The 12,542-nt window shown below is 52.1% G+C and overlaps 1 protein-coding gene across 1 annotated transcript in view; it reads left to right on the forward strand.

Annotated features, from left to right (window-relative positions):
• LOC119963007 (protein sel-1 homolog 3-like) overlaps positions 1 to 12,542 on the forward strand; it is a 129,954-nt gene that overhangs the window by 82,635 nt on the left and 34,777 nt on the right. Inside the window, 1 exon segment of the mRNA XM_038791459.1 lies at positions 2,415 to 2,591. Within this exon segment, the coding sequence (XP_038647387.1) occupies positions 2,415 to 2,591 (177 nt within the window).

The following is a 12,542-nucleotide window of genomic DNA, read 5'->3' on the forward strand; positions in this document are numbered from 1 at the left end:
TGCTACATCGGAAACTTAAATAATTTAGAGCCCAAGGTGTTACGGGTAAGATCCTGGCATAGATAGAGGATTGGCTGACTGGCAGAAGACAGAAAGTGGGGATAAAAGGGTATTTTCCAGGATGGCAGCCGGTGACTAGTGGTGTGCCTCAGGGGTCTGTGCTGGGACCACAACATTTCACAATAAACATTAATGATCTGGTAGAACGAACTGAAGGTTCTAAGAAACTGTTGCTAAGTTTGCAGATGACACAAAGATCTGCAGAGGGACAGGTAGTATTGAGGAAGCAAGGTGGCTGCAGAAGGATTTGGACAAGCTAGGTGGGCAGTGAAGTGGCAAATGAAATACAAAGTGGAAAAGTGTGAGGTTATGCACTTTGGAGGGAGGAATGTAGGCATAGACTGTTTTCTAAATGAAGAAATGCTTATGAAATCAGAAGCACAAAGGGACTTGGGTGTCCTTGTTCACGATTCTCTTAAGGTTAATGTGCAGGTTCAGGCGGCAGTTAAGAAGGCAAATGCAATGTTAGCATTCATGTCAAGAGGGCTAGAATACAAGAGCAGGGATGTACTTCTGAGGGTGTATAGGGCTCTGGTCAGACCCCATTTGGAGTATTGTGAGCAGTTTTGGGCCCTGTATCTAAGGAAGGATGTGCTGGCCTTGGAAAGGGTCCAGAGGAGGTTCACAAGAATGATCCCTGGAATGAAGAACTTGTCGTATATGGAACTTTTGAGGACTCTGGGTCTGTACTCATTGAAGTTTAGAAGAATGAGAGGGGATCTTATTGAAACTTACAGGATACTGCGAGGCCTGGATAGAGTGGACGTGGAGAGGATGTTTCCACTTGTAGGAAAAACTAGAACCAGAGGACACCATCTCAGACTAAAGGGACGATCCTTTAAACAGACATGAGGAGGAATTACTTCAGCCAGAGGGTGGTGAATCTGTGGCATTCTTTGCCACTGAAGGCTGTGGAGGCCAAATCACTGAGTGTCTTTAAGCAGAGATAGATAGGTCCTTGATTAATAAGGGGATCAGGGGTTAAAATAAGAATATGGGTAGAAGGCAGGAGAATGGATATGAGAAAATATCAGCCACGATTGAATGGCGGAGCAAATTCGATGGGCCGAGTGACCTAATTCTGCTCCTATGTCTTATTGTCTGCTGCCTTTCTCCTAGGTGGTAGAGGTCAAAGGAACCTTGGTAAATTGTTCTAGTGCACTTTGTAGATGGTACACACTGCTGCAACTGTGCATTGGTGACATGCTGGGAGTAATTTTGTATGGTGGTGGGTTGCTAATCAAGTGGCTACTTTGTCCAGGATGGTGCCTAGTTTCTTGAGTGTTGTTGGAGGTGCACCCATCCAGGCAAGTGTTTCATTATGTTCCTGAAAAGCTTACATAGAACATAGAACAGTACAGCACAGAACAGGCCCTTCGGCCCTCAATGTTGTGCCGAGCCATGATCACCCTACTCAAACCCACGTATCCACCCTATACCCGTAACCCAACAACCCCCCCCCCCCTTAACCTTACTTTTATTAGGACACTACGGGCAATTTAGCATGGCCAATCCACCTAACCCGCACATCTTTGGACTGTGGGAGGAAACCGGAGCACCCGGAGGAAACCCACGCACACACAGGGAGGACGTGCAGACTCCACACAGACAGTGACCCAGCCGGGAATCGAACCTGGGACCCTGGAGCTGTGAAGCATTTATGCTAACCACCATGCTACCCTGCTGCCTGACTTGTTCCTGACTTGTGCCTAGTAGATCATGGGCAGGCTTTGGGAGTCAGGAGGTGAGTTGCTCTCTGTAGAATTCTCCGCCTCTCACCTGCTCTTGTAGCGACAGGATTTATTTGTCTGGGCCAGTTCCGTTTCTGGTCAATGGTAACCTCCAGGATGTTGATGGTGGTCAATTCAGTGATGGTAATGTCATTGAACGTCAAGGGCGATGGTTAGATTCTCACTTGTTGGAAATGGTCATTGCCTGGCACTTGCGTGGGGCTAAAGTTACTTGCCACTTAGCAGCCCTGGTCTGAGTGTTGTCCAGATCTTCCTGCATATGGCACGGACTGCTTCAGTATCTGAGGGGTCGCGAATGGTGCTGAACATTGGGCAGTCATCAGTGAACATCCCCACTACAATGGAGGAAAGATCAATGATGATGTAGCTGAAGATCTTTTGGACCATTAATACAATTGATATACTCCAGGATTAGCTGGATTAATTCAATTTTAGATCTACCCTGGACATAGAAAAGAAGTCTTTTATCTCATTTATTTTATTTGAAGCCGTGTTCTGAAGAGTAAAGGGCTGTATTTCAAGCTGACTGTTTCTATCCAGAAAACCTTTAAACAGGTATAATTAGCTAATTATAAGGCTTACGTTAATTTATTATTGATACAGGGATCGCATGAAGCACTGAATGGTTTGGGATGGTATTATGAAACCTTTGAGAAGGACTTTGTGAAAGCTGTGGAATACTGGGAAAAAGCAATGCAAATGGGAAATCTGGATGCGTCCCATAATCTTGGAGTGATGTATGCAGCTGGACTGTACCCAGGCAAACCTGTAAAAAATGAGGTAAATGCCTGCAAATTCTGTACACTAATATTTTGTTCATCAGGAAAAACAAATGTAGTTTTGAGGTTTTATTAAATCTTGCATTCCTACTCGTTTCTTTATGAAAAGGGCACAACGTATTCACCCTGATTTTGCCTATTCCACAGGACCTTCTCCTGTATGAAATCACAGAACTATCTGGCGCATTATGCCTCGGTAGCCTCTTTGAAGGAGCTATTCTGTTATCCCACTCACTCTCTTGCTCGTTCTCCATAGCCCTGCAAGTTATTCCTTTGCCAATGTATATCCAATTTCTTTTTAAATGTTGTTATTTGTGTTTTTCCCCCATCATCTTTTCAGGCAATGGGTTCCACATCATAACAACTTGCTGCAGTTTTTATAAGATCCTCATTTGTCCCCTGAATTTCTAGTCAATTATCTTAAATCTTTGCCCCGTTACCAACTCTCCATATCTATTCTAGTTGGAAGTTCCAGTTTAAAACTCATTTGGAGCAAGGCAGACTCTAAATAGCACTCTAACCAAGTAAAGTGCTGGTGTCTACATGCCTTTTATAATGTTAGTTATAATGCAATTGTTTCAAAATCAAAGCACCTTGAGGTGTTTGGTCACATTTTCTTAAAAGTGCCATGGAGAAGTTTATGACAGCTTCAGCAATGTAAGTGGTATAACTGGCATAACAGTACGCGAAAATGGGACCAGGAGTGGGTCATAGGGCCCCACAACACTGCCGCACCATTTAATAAAGTTATGCCTGAAATTCTACCAATAGTAAAATCATACATATCATTGCTGGGCACGATTTCCCCACCACTTTGTGTCCGGCGCCAATCCTGCTATTCCCAGTGAATAGCAGGAGAGGCCAAAACCGGGCTTGCACACTGGGCACAGAGCCGAGCGCAATGCACCCAGCCCGCTACACCTTAACTAATCTGGATCACGCCCTTTCTGGGTGTGATCCAGATCAGCATATTTAAATGTGTTATTTAACTCATTTAAATATGCGCAGTCTGTTCGAGGCTGGAATCTCCCGGCTCCGGCTATTCACCGGCCCCACCAGTGAAGCCGGAGGCTGGCGCAAATTAATACTTATCTCCAAAACAGAAACTAGCCGGGATGACCCTACTGTGGTGGCTCGGAGCCACTGGAGCCCCTGGGGTGGTCAGTGACTTGGCAGGGCGCTGCCAACCTGGGACCTCAGCTGTTCCAGGTTGGCAATGCCAGGGTGTCAGGTTGGCACTGTCAGGGCTAGTGCCTGAGTGCCAGGTTTGCACTGCCCAAGTGCCAAATAGCAGTGCCAGGGTGCCAAGAGGCACCGCCAAGGGGTGAGGCTTGATGGGACCATACCCATGAAAGGGGGGGCCTAGGTGAGGGCTGAAGGCAGGAATGAGGTGTGGGGATGAATGGGGGGGAGGCTGAATCGAGCGCATGAAGTGGACTGGAAAGGGGTGTGGCCTCAGGTGGGGATGTGGTTTTATAGATGTTGACACTCGGTGACCCCATAGTGGGTTATGCTCATTTGCGGGGTGGGCTGATGCCCCAATGCCAATGAGGATGAATGGGGTGGGGCCGGGTCACTGTCCTGCCTGGATGATGTGGGTGGTAGGAGGCACGTGACATTTAGTGGTGGGGGGGGGGGGGGGGGGGGGGGGGGGGGGGGGGGGGCGGAGGCGGAGGTTGCCCCTCCGGGGTCGAGGGTGTTGCCCATGTTTCCGGGGAGTTATGAAATCTTTGGGTTGGGATGTGGGGGGATCCTCAACCTCACTTTGAGATCTGGCTCCCTTTCAAAATGGCATCTGATCTCTTAGGAGCTGATCTTGCCGCCGACTTTAGTTCCCTGCTGCAGAAAAAATTCCAAGTGCGTATAAGAACATAAGAACTAGGAGCAGGAGTAGGCTATCTGGCCCCTCGAGCCTGCTCCGCCATTCAATAAGATCATGGCTGATCTTATTGTGGACTCAGCCCCACTTACCCGCCCACTCACCATAACCCTTAATCCCTTTACTATTCAAAAATCTATCTTTTCCTTAAAAATATTTAACGAGGTAGCCTCAACTGCTTCACTAGACAGGGAATTCCATAGATTCACAACCCTTTGGGTGAAGAAGTCCCTCCTCAACTCAGTCCTAAATCTGCTCCCCCTTATTTTGAGGCTAAACTCGCTAGTTCTAGTTTCACCCGCCAGTGGAAACAACCTTATTTATTCTCATCATAATTTTATATGTTTCTATAAGATCCCCCTTCATTATTCTAAATTCCAATCAGTATAGTCCCAGTCTACTCGGTTCCTCCTCATAAGCTAATCCTCTCAACTTTGGAATCAACCTTGTGAATCTCCCCTGCAGCCCCTCCAGTGCCAGTACATCCTTTTTCAAAAGTGTACACAGTACTCCAGGTGTGGCCTCACCAGCACCCTACACAGCTTCAACATAACCTCCCTGTTTTTAAACTCCATCCCTCCAGCAATGAAGGACAAAATTCCATTTGCCTCTTAACTGCTTGCTACATCTGCAAACCAACTTTTTCTGATTCATGCACAAGGACACCCAGGTCCATCTGCATGGCAGCATGCTGCAATTTTTTACCATTTAAATAAGAGTCCATTTTGCTGTTGTTCCTACCAAAATGGATGACGTCACATTTACCAACATTGTACTCCATCTACCAGACCCTTGCCCACTCACTTAAACTAATCTGTATCCCTTTGCAGACATTCAGGCCGGGATTCTCTGATCCCGCGCCAGGTCGGAGAATCGGCGAGGGTGCGTGTGAATCGCGCCATGCCAGGCCGCCGATTCTCTGGTCACTGGAGAATCAGTGCCAATCACGCCGATGCGGTCGTCGGGGAGCCGGTTGGGGGCTGTTTAAAGCAGCCCCCCCCCCTCCCCCGGCGTTCGACGGGCTGAGTGCCCGCCGGCGTCGTTTACGGATGGTCCTACCCGGCGGGACCGTGGCATTCTAGCTGCGGGGACCGTCCTGGTGGGGGGGCGAGGGGAGCCGACTCCAGAGGGGGCCCCCACGGTGGTCAGGCCCGCGATCGGGGCAACCGATCGGCGGGCGGGCTCATTCGGGGTGGTCCTATGTTCCTCCACGCCGGGCCCCTGTAGGGCTCCACCATGTTGCTCACGGGCCGGCACGGAGATGGCTGTGGCACACATGCTCGAACCCCCACCAGCCGTGGCGTGCGCATGTGCGGACACGCGCTGTCTGTGGCATGCATGCGCGGGCCCACGCTGGCCATGGCGCCCGCATGTGCGGACATGCGCCGTCTGTGGCGCGCGCGTGCGGACCCATGCCTGCCATGGTGCGCACATGTGCGGACACGTGCCGCCCGTAGCTCGTATGCGTGGACCCGCGGTGGCTGGCTTTCGGCACTGGAGCAGCGTACAGCACACTGGCACTGTTCTAGCCCCCTGGGAAGGGGTGAATAACTGGGCCTGGAGGCCCGTTCACGCCGGCGTCGCTCGCACCGGTTTTGATGCCGGCGTCAACACTTGGCCTGGATTTCGGAGAATCCGGCCTCAGAGTCCTCTGTACACTTTACTCTACCACTCATTTTAGTGTCATCTGCGAACTTTGACACATTACACTTGGTCTCCAACTCCAAATCATCTATGTAAATTGTAAACAATTGCGGTCCCAACACTGATCCCTGAGGCACACCACTAGCCACTGATCGCCAACCAGATAAACACACATTTAACTCCACTCTTTGCTTTCTGTTAGTTAACCAATCCTCTATCCATGCTAATACATCACCCGTAACACCGTGCACCTTTTTGTGGCACCTTGTCAAATGCCTTCTGGAAATCCAGATATACCACATGCACCGGTTCCCCATCATCCACTGCGCTCTTAATGTTCTCAAAGAATTCCAATAAATTAGTTAAACCTGACCTGCCTTTCATGAACCCATGCTGCGCCTGCCCAATGGGAAAATTTCTATCCAGTTGTCTCACTATTTTTTCCTGGATGATAGAGTCAAGCATTTTCCCCATTAGAGAAGTTAAGCTAACCAGCCTATAGTTACCGGCGTTTTGTCTACCTCCTTTCTGAAACAGTGGCGTCACATTTGCTGTTTTCCAATCTGCCGGAACCGCCCCAGAGGCCAGTGAATTTTGGTGTATTTTGATTCAGTGAGAATCTCCCAAGCTCAAAAAAAGGTTGGGTGAATACCAATCTGGGATCGCGACCAAACAGCCAGCGAGAATCACCTTGTGAAACCTCCCCAAAATGACACTTAAGCCCCAAGTGTCATTTCAGGTGAGTTTGGCTGGGAGTTTCTCCCCGGCTCTTGTCGGCAAGTTCCCCACCACTCTCTAACCACACTTAGGGTGGGATTTAGTGGCTATTCACGCCGGCAGACAGGTTCCCCGTTACAAGGGTGGAGCTGGTAGATCTCGGTGGTGGGCCGCCTCCACTGCCCCAAAACACTAGGTGGGGTGGTCGATAAATCCGGTTCTTAGTCATTTTTTTGGGGCCCTGGGAAGTTTCTCTCCAATTTTTTTCATCACTGGGGAGCTGATCCTGCTGGCCAGAATGGCTCCTCAGAGATTGGGCACCATTCTGAAAGGGTGGCCCGACCTGTGAGTGAGCTTGAGGGTCCCGCATATCCCCCCAGCCACAGGCAATGTCACTCCCGACATATATGGGCATTACCCCACATCCTGCCCCAAGTGAGGACACACCACTATGAGGTCGCTGAGGGCCCCCCCTCCACTTCTCAGGCCTCCACATGCCCCTTTACAGTCCCCGCCCCCTTTCAGGACCTCCACCGTTCACCCTCCCCCCAAATCTCCAGGGTCATCTTCATACCCGACCTTCACCCCCCCTCCTCATCCCTCCTTTCATGGGCATGGCCCCACTCAGGTGCTGACCATTGGCAGTGGCCCCTAGGCCCCTGGCACTCGCATCTGGCACCCTGGCAGTACTCCTGAAAAGTTGTAACCTGGCAGCGCTAAGGTGCCTAAATGCCGGAGAGTGCCAGGATGTCACTCTGTCCTGTCCCAGATGGCCAAGGACCTCCAATGGCTTGTGAGACCCCTCCCCCTCTCCCCCCCGAGGTGCCATTCAGCCTGTTCCACATTTGTGTGGACCAATACTAGCCTGTGGCTGGCCGGGGACTCCGGAAGGCCGGGCCGGTTAGATCTAGCGTCAGTACAGCTGAGTGGGTTTCAATTAACCGTGCAAGCCTGCCTCCCACCCCTCCATTGTCTAACCAGATCTCGCAAGGCGTTACGGCATTCGGGGATTCAGGGGACGCCTCTCCCGGGATTTACTGGCCGCAGCCCGCTCTGATTCTGGTGGGACTCCCTTGCCGCCCTCGCTCTGATTCTGGTGGGACTCCCTTGCCGCCCTCGCTCTGATTCTGGTGGGACGCCCTCGCTCTGATTCTGGTGTGACGCCCTCGCTCTGATTCTGGTGGGACGCCCTCGCTCTGATTCTGGTGGGACTCCCTTGCCGCCCTCGCTCTGATTCTGGTGGGACGCCCTCGCTCTGATTCTGGTGGGACTCCCTTGCCGCCCTCGCTCTGATTCTGGTGGGACGTCCTCGCTCTGATTCTGGTGGGACGCCCTCGCTCTGATTCTGGTGGGACGCCCTCGCTCTGATTCTGGTGGGACGCCCTCGCTCTGATTCTGGTGGGACTCCCTCGCCGCCCTCGCTCTGATTCTGGTGGGACGCCCTCGCTCTGATTCTGGTGGGACGCCCTCGCTCTGATTCTGGTGGGACGCCCTCGCTCTGATGCTGGTGGGACGCTCTCGCCGCCCTCGCTCTGATGCTGGTGGGACGCCCTCGCCGCCCTCGCTCTGATTCTGGTGGGACGCCCTCGCCGCCCTCGCTCTGATTCTGGTGGGACGCCCTCGCCGCCCTCGCTCTGATTCTGGTGGGACTCCCTCGCTCTGATGCTGGTGGGACGCCCTCGCCGCCCTCGCTCTGATTCTGGTGGGACGCCCTCGCCGCCCTCGCTCTGATTCTGGTGGGACTCCCTCGCTCTGATTCTGGTGGGACGCCCTCGCTCTGATTCTGGTGGGACGCCCTCGCTCTGATTCTGGTGGGACTCCCTCGCTCTGATTCTGGTGGGACGTCCTCGCCGCCCTCGCCCTGATTCTGGTGGGACGCCCTCGCTCTGATTCTGGTGGGACTCCCTCGCTCTGATTCTGGTGGGACGCCCTCGCCGCCCTCGCTCTGATTCTGGTGGGACGCCCTCGCCGCCCTCGCTCTGATTCTGGTGGGACGCCCTCGCTCTGATTCTGGTGGGACGCCCTCGCTCTGATTCTGGTGGGACGCACTCGCCGCCCTCGCTCTGATTCTGGTGGGACGCCCTCGCTCTGATTCTGGTGGGACGCACTCGCCGCCCTCGCTCTGATTCTGGTGGGACGCCCTCGCTCTGATTCTGGTGGGACGCCCTCGCCGCCCTCGCTCTGATTCTGGTGGGACGCCCTCGCTCTGATTCTGGTGGGACGCCCTCGCTCTGATTCTGGTGGGACGCCCTCGCTCTGATTCTGGTGGGACGCCCTCGCTCTGATTCTGGTGGGACGCACTCGCTCTGATTCTGGTGGGACTCCCTCGCCGCCCTCGCTCTGATTCTGGTGGGACGCCCTCGCTCTGATTCTGGTGGGACGCACTCGCTCTGATTCTGGTGGGACGCACTCGCTCTGATTCTGGTGGGACGCCCTCGCCGCCCTCGCTCTGATTCTGGTGGGACGCCCTCGCCGCCCTCGCTCTGATTCTGGTGGGACGCCCTCGCCGCCCTCGCTCTGATTCTGGTGGGACGCCCTCGCCGCCCTCGCTCTGATTCTGGTGGGACGCACTCGCCGCCCTCGCCGCCCTCGCTCTGATTCTGGTGGGACGCCCTCGCTCTGATTCTGGTGGGACGCCCTCGCTCTGATACTGATGGGACGCCCTCGCCGCCCTCGCTCTGATTCTGGTGGGACGCCCTCGCTCTGATTCTGGTGGGACGCCCTCGCTCTGATTCTGGTGGGACGCCCTCGCTCTGATTCTGGTGGGACGCACTCGCCGCCCTCGCTCTGATTCTGGTGGGACGCCCTCGCTCTGATTCTGGTGGGACGCCCTCGCCGCCCTCGCTCTGATTCTGGTGGGACGCCCTCGCTCTGATTCTGGTGGGACGCACTCGCCGCCCTCGCTCTGATTCTGGTGGGACGCCCTCGCTCTGATTCTGGTGGGACGCCCTCGCCGCCCTCGCTCTGATTCTGGTGGGACTCCCTCGCCGCCCTCGCTCTGATTCTGGTGGGACGCCCTCGCTCTGATTCTGGTGGGACGCCCTCGCTCTGATTCTGGTGGGACTTCCTCGCCGCCCTCGCTCTGATTCTGGTTGGACGTCCCTCGCTCTGATTCTGGTGGGACTCCCTCGCTCTGATTCTGGTGGGACGCCCTCGCCGCCCTCGCTCTGATTCTGGTGGGACGCCCTCGCCGCCCTCGCTCTGATTCTGGTTGGACGTCCTCGCTCTGATTCTGGTGGGACTCCCTCGCTCTGATTCTGGTGGGACGCCCTCGCTCTGATTCTGGTGGGACTCCCTCGCTCTGATTCTGGTGGGACTCCCTCGCCGCCCTCGCTCTGATTCTGGCGGGACGCCCTCGCTCTGATTCTGGTGGGACGCCCTCGCTCTGATTCTGGTGGGACCGCCCTCGCTCTGATTCTGGTGGGACGCCCTCGCTCTGATTCACACACACTCACCCACGCAGTCACTCCCCATTCAAGGACTGACCCATTCTGTCACTCACCAATTCAGGGGCTGTTTAGCACAGGGCTAAATCGCTGGCTTTAAAGCAGACCAAGCAGGCCAGCAGCACGGTTCGATTCCCCTACCAGCCTCCCCGAACAGGCGCCTTAATGTGGCGACTAGGGGCTTTTCACAGTAACTTCATTTGAAACCTACTTGTGTCAATAAGCGATTTTCATATCATTTTCATTTTTCAATTTACACACTCACCTGCCTACCCACACACTCGGCCACACATACACACGCACTCATCCACCCACTGACACACCTACTCACCCACCTATTCACTCACACACCCATCTAGTTAGTCACCAACTCACACTCACAATCCAGTTACCCACCTACCCACGCACTCGCTCACCCCTCGCACTCGCCCACCCACTCACATACTCAGCCACCCACTGACACACCTACTCACCCACCTAATTTCTCACCCATACACCCACATACTCAACCATCGAGCCACGCCCAATTCACACACTCAACCACAGCTCATCCACGAAAAGACTTGGGACATTCACAAACTAGCTGAATATGGCAACTATTAATAATGTAAGAACAGGGAATGTCCTCTCGTCATCAGTCTTCCCATGCGTTTGTTGATCATGCTGATCCATTGAAAGTGTGCAGTACGATCAGGTTGCAGAAATTTTGACAGGCAGCAGCAATCCATGCAGCATCAACATTAACTGGGAGATCTGGGCCATGCTGTGCATCTGCCTCATGATTGTTTTGCAACATGCTTAAGTTTAATATCCCTTTGTCATTTGACCTGACCGCTTCAAAATCGTGGACCCTTAAGTGATATGGAATGATTAAACGTCTATGAACAAAATTGCACATTTGCCACATTAATACCCTGCACCACTTTTTGAGCCACTTCCTTAATTCACCAAAACCTTTTGATGATTATCAATGTCTTTGAAGGTCTTTAGATATCTATGAGATATCATGAATATATCTTGCATTACAGAAAGTACCTTGTTCCCTTTTATCAAATAATTCTGAGTACAACAGGAAACTCTCAGCATGCACCAGTAGATCCATGCTTACAGCTGGATTACAACTCTCCAGTTAGAAACATTTTTATTTCAACATGTTTTGCATGAAACTTGTGCAGGAGCAGTTTAGTTCACAAACCCCCTAGAAAGTCTCCCTGTATCCCCAGGAGTATGTGGACCCCAGTTTGAGAACTCCAGCTGTAAGATATGAATCTTGATTGTAATTAAGAAAGAATTGTGACTATTTGTCTGCCATTCTGACATCCAGTACTGGATGAGCAGAAGCAGCCTCCAACAAAATATTGGGAAGACAGAAACCATGGCCTTCAATCCCCTTCTTAAAATCTGTTCCAAGCTGTTGACTCCTTTCCTCTCCCTTGCAACGGTGTCAGGCTAACTCCAACCATTCTCAACCATTTACGTTATATTTGAAGTCAAGTTCAGCTTTTGATTATATACGTATCTGCTTGATCACCAGTACTGCTGACTGCAGTGCGCTCCTGACTGTCTCCCATCTTAAGCCCTATATAAATTTGAGCTTATCCAAAACTCTGCTGCCCGTATCCGAACTTTACCCACCAGCTCTGTCCTCACTGACTTAAATTGGTTCCTGTTTCAATCACGCCTTTGTTTTTAAAGTCCCCCTCTTTGTTCTCAAATCACTCTGTGACTTTTCCCCTCCCGATCTTGGCAACCTTCCCAGGCCTGCTACATTCTGAGCTCTCTGTGCTCTTCTAATTCTGACCTCTTCCGCTCCCTGATTTTTAATGGCTCCATTGTGGTGCTTTTGTTTTCAGCTATCTGTCCTTTAAATCTCTTCACCACTCTATGCTGCTCCCTCCCTCTCTCACTCCCCCTCTCCCCACCACCCACCTGTTAACATGTTCTTTAAGACCTACCCCTGTAACTAAACCTCTGGTCACCTGTCCCAATATCTCTTCAGGTGGCTGAGTCAAGTTTTGTTTGCAGAAACTCCGAAGCTGTGTTGAAAGGCATTATATAGATGCAAGTGTGTGTATTCTACAACATGGGAGTTATCTAGTACTTTAGTGCGCTAAAATATAATCATTTGAAACTGGTTACTTTTTTCATGCCTTTGGTTTACTTGTGCAGAGAATTATGTGAGAACATCTTTTCACAGTACGGACCTTGTACAGGAATTTCCTCAGAGCTTCTCTCTTTCCACTGCCTTAACTTATCTAGAATTGTC

The sequence above is a fragment of the Scyliorhinus canicula genome, chromosome 3 (genome assembly GCF_902713615.1).
Source record: "Scyliorhinus canicula chromosome 3, sScyCan1.1, whole genome shotgun sequence".
Lineage (NCBI taxonomy): Eukaryota > Metazoa > Chordata > Chondrichthyes > Carcharhiniformes > Scyliorhinidae > Scyliorhinus > Scyliorhinus canicula.